This window comes from Blennius ocellaris (genome assembly GCF_963422515.1).
Source record: "Blennius ocellaris genome assembly, chromosome: 16".
Lineage (NCBI taxonomy): Eukaryota > Metazoa > Chordata > Actinopteri > Blenniiformes > Blenniidae > Blennius > Blennius ocellaris.
The window spans coordinates 16,887,446-16,896,224 of record NC_137665.1 but is presented as its reverse complement, the minus strand read 5'-3'; the positions used below and the strand labels follow the sequence as shown (position 1 = coordinate 16,896,224).

The 8,779-nt window shown below is 48.3% G+C and overlaps 1 protein-coding gene across 1 annotated transcript in view; it reads left to right on the top strand.

Moving 5' to 3' along the window:
• vat1 (vesicle amine transport 1) overlaps positions 1-3,214 on the top strand; it is a 24,202-nt gene extending 20,988 nt beyond the window's left edge. The window contains exons 5-6 of the mRNA XM_080511984.1: positions 921-1,044; positions 2,922-3,214. Of these exons, the coding sequence (XP_080368110.1) occupies positions 921-1,044; positions 2,922-3,195 (398 nt within the window). The 3' untranslated portion in view covers positions 3,196-3,214. The remainder of the gene's footprint in view (positions 1-920; positions 1,045-2,921) is intronic.
• The last annotated feature ends 5,565 nt before the right edge of the window (positions 3,215-8,779 follow it).

The window sequence follows — 8,779 nt, the reverse complement described above, 5'->3', positions numbered from 1 at the left end:
TTCTGGTGATTCGTTAGCGACATCTGTACCGAGATACCCGAGAGGATAATGGCAGCGTCGGTGGCCACAAATAGCACGCTCGTGTCCGAGATGCCCGGGAGCCGGGGGGAGGGGGGGGGGGGGGGGTCGTCAGATCTGTGAAGAGCGGGCGGCGGGAGTGGGTGGAGTCGTGAAAAACAGCTCACCGGCTTTCATTCACATTGAAGATGATTCTTCATAATTCCTGGACTCCGGCCCCTCCCTCACACGCTCCCAGTGCCTGTTCTTCAGTTGAGGGAAACCATCCCCCCCCCCCCCCCCCCCACCCCCCCCCTCACCCCTCCTCCTTCTCGCTCTCTTTCCCATGTGCCTGAATATCGTCAGGGCCACGTTTCAGCCGGGGCTTTACGTTGCTAGGAGATGGCCCTGTTGCCGTGGCGCTGGTCGTTAGGTGGTCTGCCCTGCCTCGCACAAACAGCGGGGTCGGAGGGAGCAGGGAGTAAAGCAGGGCGGGTGGGGGGGGGTGGGGGGTGATGGAGACATGAACAGACAGTGGTCAGGGCTCGCTGGTCAAGAAGAGGGTGGGGCTGATCTGACTCTTGATTCTCCATTCATCATTATGAAGGAGTCAGTCCGTCCACATGAAAATTGTGTTTTACTTTCGACAGGAAACCCCCGATTACCCACTTCTATCATTTCAGGGTTAGGGTTAGGGTTAGAGTTCCCTTACAAAAATAAACCAGAATAGAAAATATTCTTGTTTCAGAGATATTGAGAAAAGGATTAAGCAGTTTTGACTTGTGTGGACAGGGAAGCAGTTTTTTGGGTTTTTTTTTTTCTTTACTTGTTAGAAGTCTTAAACAACCTGTATCTCAGAGGATCGCTGATATTTAGACTGGATGGATACCTTTGTCGTTTTAGTCCGTGTTAATATCTCTCAGGAAACAGAGAGGTTAGCGCCGACCTCACCTCCAAGTCCTCCGTCTCGTCCACTCCTTGGTCTTGTCCACTCCTGCGGCCTGCGTGCTCTCGGCAGGTTTATGAGTTTGTGACCTGCGACGCTCGGTGAGGTGGATTTCATAAAGTGGAGTACCACAGGGAGCTGAGTCCGAGGGAACAACCGCTCTGTCTCACTCACGTACGTCACTGGTGCCTCCAGGAAATTTAACAAATGGAGCAAAAGCGAAAGAAGAATCAACAGCTGTTCTGGCAGCATTTATGTGCAGGAGAAAAGCTCTGTAAAGACTTAGGATGTGGACGTAATTCAACTTTTTTTTTAACCTTAGGAATCTCCAAACTGATGAATTGTTGGAGTCGTCTGAGCATCATGCTACATCTTTATCGGCTGTTAGTTCCTGCAGCTCGTAGCAGCAGTTCATCTGTGCGGCGTAATAAAGCGTTGGTTGTAAAATTTCTGACGGTCAGCCATGATTAAAGATGCGACCATTTATTGCCCCTCTTTTGTGCGAGGCGGCCACAATCACACACTGTAAAACCGCCCTTCGATCCGCAGAATGTGACAAAAATAGTAACAGATACAAGAAAGACGAGGGGAAAAGAAAGTTGGAAAAAATTGCTTTTCACATTTTCAATAGACTATAATCTTGATATTATGTTGCTCCTAAAAAAAAAAAAAAAAAAAAAAAAAAAACTGTGTGCTTTATTTAGCAAAATATTTTCATACAATAAGAAAAATTTTACAGTCAAAGAAAACTTTAAACGTCTTCACACACTGAGATGTCATCGAGCTTTACATACACAAGGAAACAGTTGTTTAAACAGTTATTTGTAAAGATTCCCTCAAATAGAAGCCTTGGACTGTAAATACTTTACTATAAAAGCAAATAATTTATTATAAGCTAGTGTTCTGTTGTGGTTTATGTCTAATTATTTTATCTCTCCATGTTCCTTTTCTGAATGAAGCTTTTTGTCCTGGTAAATTTCAACAGTAATCTTTCAGCGTAAGTGCAAACATTATTTCTGATATGTACATCAAGTTTATAGGCTATTAAGATGGGGGTTTTTTTTAACGTGTTTTAATGAACTCGCCTTACTGGTATAACTTTGCTGCAAATGCTAATTTGCTATTTGGGTATAGCTCACTAAGTGCCTCATCTCTTCATTGCTGCCATCTAGAGTTCAGTTCTGGTTCTCAGTGATGGGAAAACTGCAACCGACTTGAACAAATCTGCAACTCACAGTTGCTCTTATTGAAATTTACACCCTTTGCACTGAATCCTCAGCCATCCTGGATTGAACTGTCTTACCGGCTGATTTTTTGTCCCATGGGCCACATGTTTGACACCCTTGCTCTTGACAATGCAAACTATTTTCACATATTTGCTCTTGCAGTGATTTTTGCAGCCTGACTTTGTTTGTTTCTGCCCAAAAAATCACCAAAAATGTACAAAGAACTTTTTAGAAAAAAGAGCCATATTTACATATTCAGATTGATTGAACTTGGTGAACTACTCCTGTGATGAGCATGACCTAGAAATCGGCTTTATTCATGTCTTCAAGTCAAAATAAAATGCGAAGCTGTGTTTGTTCACAGCATGGGGACAATCGGTGCAGTTGCCCCAGAAAATTCTACTCCTTAACTCCCGTCTCTTGCTTTACTTCTATCATTTTGAAAACATTTTCATTATGTTTATTCTAATATTAAAAAATGTGTTTGCGGTGGGTTTTAGTTTGTTTTCCTCGCCGAAGTAGTGCAAGCTACAATCTCATTTCCCTTTGAAGGTTATTAAAGTCTCATCCAAACGAATGTAATTTGCCATGTAGTGAATATTAAAGGGATATTTGAGAGTAAAAAAGCCACGAGCGCGCCGGCGACTGAGGCGCAGGATGCATGACGGGGTTTGTTATTGTGGAGACGCTGATCTTTCCTCGGTGACGGTGCGGTGCAGAAAAGCTGGTTCTCAATATTGTTCCTCCTCCAGGTGGGCGGACGCCATGAGGAAGATGCAGGAGAGGAACAACATCGGCAAGGTGATCCTCACCACGGAGCCCATGCCCGAGGAGGAGAAGAAGGAGGAGCCCAAGAAGGAGGACAAGAAGGAGGACAAGAAGAAGGAGGACAAGAAGAAGGAGGAGAAGAAGAAGGACGATGGCAAGAAGGAGGAGAAGAAGGACGACAAGAAGAAGGAGGAGCCCAAGAAGGAGGAGAAGAAGGAGGAGGAGAAGAAGGAGGACGCCAAGAAGGAGGAGAAGTGAGAGGGGAGGGATGGATAGTCGAGCAGACCGGGCGGGGGGGCTGCGGAGTGGGAGGAGGGGGTGGGGGTGGATGAGGGGGGGTGGGGGGTGGGGGGGGTGGTGGGGTGGGGACGGGCGGGGGTCAGGGTAGATAACACAAAATGATCGCACGTATTGTCAATCACCTCTCAAGTCCCATGTAGCAGTGATTCCTCAGGCCTGGCACCTCCTCCCCACCCCACCCCCCCAATTGTCTTGTATTTACATCGAAAGAAAAAAAAAAGAAAAAATCCAATCACATGTAACCTCTTGTAAGCTCCGAGCTTATCTCCTCATCTCACAATATTGCGGTAAGATCCTCAATATTTCTCCTGCTCGGAGTGATGGAGACAAGGGGGGGGGACGGGGCCCAAGGAGGATTGTGGGTACAGCCCAGGCCTGGGGCAAATTACTGTTTCCCCTGACAACCGTAATCCCCGCTCCGGCCCCACCCTCGACCCCCGATGCCCCGACGCACCTCCCTCAGCTCCCACTGTGCTAAATTGTTCTGCTCTTGACTTCCACCTGCTACCTCCTCTTCACCCCCTCACTGTGCTGAGTCCCTCCTCCCCTCCACCTCCCACACACACACACACACACACACACACATGCACGCACGCACACACCTCCACTGCCCCCCCCCCCCCCCCCCTCCCCCAATCCACCCACCCACAGGCCGGACCTACAGACAGGCACAAAGACAAGGCAGTTAAACCAAGAACCACACCCACCCACACGTTGCTCTCCCGGTGTCCAACCATTAGTTATGTCACTGAGGATGAGTCAGAGATGCCTGTGATTGGCTGATGCGCCCTGCCTCCCCTGGAGATATTTGCATCACGGCGTTTGACTGCTGAGACAATGGCGTTAACACTTTACGAGGCCCCGCATTGGTTGATCACTTCCCTGTGGTTGAAGCGCGTGTCGGTATTCAAACGAGGCGGAGGAACGGGGGGCGGGGGGGGGGGGGGGGGTGGGGGGGTGGGTGGGGGGTCGATAAACGCCCGCGTTCCCACCAAATGTTTTGTGGAGTTAATATATAGTGGCTGCGGTTTTGCAACTCGCCTGAATATGAATTTCCCCTCATAATGAGCCTTTCTGTGCGGCGGTGAATAGGGAGGCAGAAATCATTGCTCAGCTTCCTTCTCCTTAGTTACAGATTTTTCGAGCTGACCAACTGTTGGCAAGAAGAGCGCCGTGCCAATTAAGAGGGAATGTGTTTCTGTTTCGAACCAGCCACACACACACACACACACACACACACACACACACACACACACACACACACACACATATGCACACTCTGAGTGTGATGAAAGAGGGCACTGTCATGCGGAGACAGTGAAGCGCCTGAAATGAGCAAGTTAAGAAGGTGAATACAAGTCCTTTTTTACCCCCTGTGGATCGGGCTGACACCCCTCCCTCCCCCCCATCCCCCCCCAACCCCCCGGTCCTCCTCCAACACATTCCAGCGCCATTCTGTTCCCTTTCACACGGGCCACTCGCCCGTCCATCACCCCCCGACCTGAGAGATGAGAACTCGGCTCAAGCTGTCGTCCATACTTTGCCTCTCCTCTCCTCTTCATTCTGTTTCTCACTCACTCACTCTCTCTCTCTCTCCCTCCTCTCTCCATTCGCCTCTCCATGGTCGGCATAGCAACAGGCGTCAGGCTCGTCAGAGATGGCTCTGTGGTCTGTGTCTCTGACTCCCCTCTCCCGTTGCCGCTTCCCTCGCTCTGTTTGCCCACAGTCGGTGCTGCCGCCCCGTATTTGAACAGGTGTTAGAAATTCCAGACGACACGACGAGGATGTGAAGCAGCTCTGTCAGGGCTGTTACACACTGATTTGTTTAAAAATTGACCGTGTGTGTGTGCAGGTCTAAACAACACAAGAGCGCCCCCCCCCCCCCCCCTTAATGGACAGTATGAATTTTGCCTGACAATGGTTTTCCAAGAATAATCCTCAGTATTTCACCGCAAAACCAAATGGGGGGACTTTAAATCCTATCGCTCTGCCCCTACCCCTTACCCGCCTTGCTGCCTGTCTCTGAGTCCGGCCCTGGGGTTGAGACTCAGATGGTGACTTGTGACTTTGTTTTAAAAAAAAAAAAAAAAAAAAAAAAAAAAAGTTTCAACAAAAAATAAATAAATAAATAAATAAGTTGTTGTGTTAGCATGAGAGGCCTCCCTCATGTGCTGTGTGTGGTGTGCCATTGTGTGTGAAGACGTGTGTCCTCAGGTCGTTTGTCAGGGTTTAAAAGCACCCCCCCCCTCCTCCTTCTTCCCCTTTGCCTTACCCCCCCTTTACACTACCACTCTGCTACACTATCATGTAGCTCCAAACGACCCCCCCATCCACCCACCACCCCCCCACTCGATCTCTCCCTCCTGTCTGATAAGAGGCCTGTGTTGTGAGGACAATTGGTATTAGTATTTTGCACTCTGCTCGCTGATCTTAATGCACTTGCCAGCATGGCCGTCGCCCTCCAGTCCCACGCTGGCTTTGATCCTGCTCCAGGTTTGCAGCCTGTTTCCCGTCATCCACTCCCAGAGTATCTGCTGAAGCTCACTGAAAGCACAGGTGACACACACACGCACACACACACACACAAACACACACACACACACACACACACACACACACACACACACACCCACATGCACGCACACACAGACAATGTAAAGGTCCCCTCGTTTTCAGCTTGCCAGTGTTCACGGGGCCCCGACTCCTCCCGGGAGGCAGCTCAAATCAAAGCATTCATCCATCCCGGGCTGTGTGAGACGTAAAACGTGGAGCAGGGTGCGAGTGGTCTGGGCTGGAGTGCGAACGCCACGCTGGTGTGGGGAGTGATTGTGTCCTGTCAGCCTCTGGTTAGTGTTCTGTTCTAATCTGCTGGGCTCCCTTTTGTGAACCTGTGGACGGTGCTTCTGTTCCAAGTGCCATGTGAGAAACAAACGCTTCTGTAAAGAAAAAAAGAAAAGAAAAAAAAAGATGTTTTACTTACTATGTTATTTTAATTTTACCTTGACTCTTTTTTCTTTCTTTCTTTCTTTTTTTTTGGTTTTGTTTGTTCGTTTTGTTATCCAAGGGTTTAAAAAGTTCAAAGCTCATACTCTTATGTGGGGACTTGGCCAATCTGCACTCCTTTATAAATGTGATGGAAGTCTTTCTGTTGGTCCAAATCACATGTGCCAAACTGTATGTATATTCCTCTGTCAATGCTTTGAATATTAACAGTGCATAAAAAAGAATATCAAGACAAAAAGAAATCTGGTTTTTGGATGCATTTCATGATGCAAATACAAATGCGTTCTCACAATGCGTCAGATTTGTATCGCAAATGCTCATGGGTGCTCACAGATTTTCTTTGATTTCGCCGCCGCAGTTTACTAAAAGGTTTACCACCGTTTGTAGTTTTTGTCGGCCGGCACTGCGCCGGTCACCTTTGCACTCAGCGTACCTCAATCTGAGGCCCCTCCAGCGTATTCACAGCCTTTTCACTGCACATCCATGTCAGTCACCACAGGTTGACGACTCCCAATGGTGTTTATGACCACGCGGATCAGTATCGGAGTGAAAAGGAGCAAGTACGGTGCAGTCGAGGCTTAAAACGCCACCAAATCCCTTAAAAGGTTGCAGAAAGTATTAGAATTTCATTGGACTCCAAAGCGACCGACGTATTACTCACTGTGGATTTCTGATCTTTCGGTCAGTTTCCCATTGGTTTGTGCAACAAGTGAGTGAACAGATGTTCTCACACAGCTGGGCAGGAACGCTAACACTCGAGGCACCGCTGAAAACGGTGGCTGACCAGAGCTCAGCCCGGCGGCCCGCCGCCGCAGACGCAACATTTCCGCCTTACAGCTGATCTTAATTCGCCCCAGGATTTCTCCATTCCTGTCCCGCAATCTGCAGATCCCCTCAGCCGGTGTGGGAGTCCAGCAGCAGCCAAAACTCCTCTCCAGTATCGGCCCCTCTATGAAATAAAACATCACTTTGACATCTGGAATTTGGAATTGCATGCATTCGAGTGCATGTGGAAAACAGATTACAATCTCTTTTTCTTTTTTTTGGTTTCTTCTTATGACATTTTCCCCTTGGTTCTTTTGAGCTGAGATGCCTTTGAGATGAACTCAATCCGTGGGGCGGGTGTTCCACGTCTGGGTGTTTGGGGGGTTCAAGTGGATCCGTCGAAGCCCGCCCCCTTCCTGCGTCGGCCTGCTGCCTGAGAGCTTTTCCACCACAGTGGAGCTGAATTGCATGTCATCTTGAAACAGTTTCCCAGCCATTCCAGACACTTATGCAAGAGTACTTGGCGACTCAGTGATGCACAACAGAGTTTCAAAGTGAAGACATTTTCTGAGTGTTTGCAGTCTTCGATGAGGTCGTGTTGATTAACACGGCAAGCTTTAGGTCTGAAACACAGTAGGTGTCCGATAGCTTCTCCTCTGTCGGTCATGGCTTGTAGCTGAAGCTTTACCCCCCCCCCCCGCCACAGACGCCCGCCACTCAGCTCCGAGGTTGAAATTCTTTCTTTTCCATGGTTTCTCACTCAGGTCATTTCAAACAGCAGCTTTGCTCACGTAACACACCCTCTGACACTTACCAACACACACGGCGTAATCGTTTCACTGAAGTTCACTGCAGTCCGTCACACCAACGTCCCGCCACGTCTCATGTTCAAGCTTTAGAAATCCGGACGGAGTGGATCTATCAGTGGCTTGATTCCAGTTGGAGAGCCACGGCGTTCGCTCGTCCACACCGAGAACCCAAACAGCCACATCGGCCTGCCATTTGTGTCCCCAAGCAGTCACATTTAACGGCATTGCGATGCAGCAGCATTCTAAGGGATGCTAAGAGAGGCCAACCTGGCTGGGGTTGTCATGTAAAGTACTTAGAATGCATGCGTACTCGACCGTTAAAGAAAGATTATGTGCATGTACAGGTAGCTTAGCTTCATGTAGTGGTGCGACGTGACCAAGGAGGTCACCGGTCTGCCGTTCCTGCTCGTACCTTCAGGCAGGGCACGGCCGCGGCCTGCTGGTACATCCAAGAGACGACTTAACCCATCTCTGGGAACGCTTCAGAAATCCTCTTCACATCCGTCCTGCTACACACCTCTTCAGAACACTGTCATTTCCGGCAAGGCATACCCCAACAGGTTGATTTCCAGATCCGCTTTACACGGTCCATCCTTGTGTCGTTGGGTTTGTTTTGGGTTTTTTTCCCGGTTGCAATCACACTTCTCGTCTCGACTTTGTTTTTTTAAACCCTTTGAATTGATGCTGCTTCTGTGCTTGACTGGGTTTACCGCGTGGTGCCATGTTGTCCACATGGCCTTTAGAGCTTGTAACGCTTCAGTGTGTAATGTTACCATATGCCTTACATGTTTTCCAGGACTAATAAAAAAGCATAACAAAAAATAAATGACAGAAAATGTGCTTTTTTCATTCAAATATTTTTCCAATCAAAGGCAGATATTTTTTTCTTTTTACAAAACTTAAAAAAAACAACAACATTGAAACAGCAATAGTGAAGTAAAAAAATTATTTATACATTGGTCAAA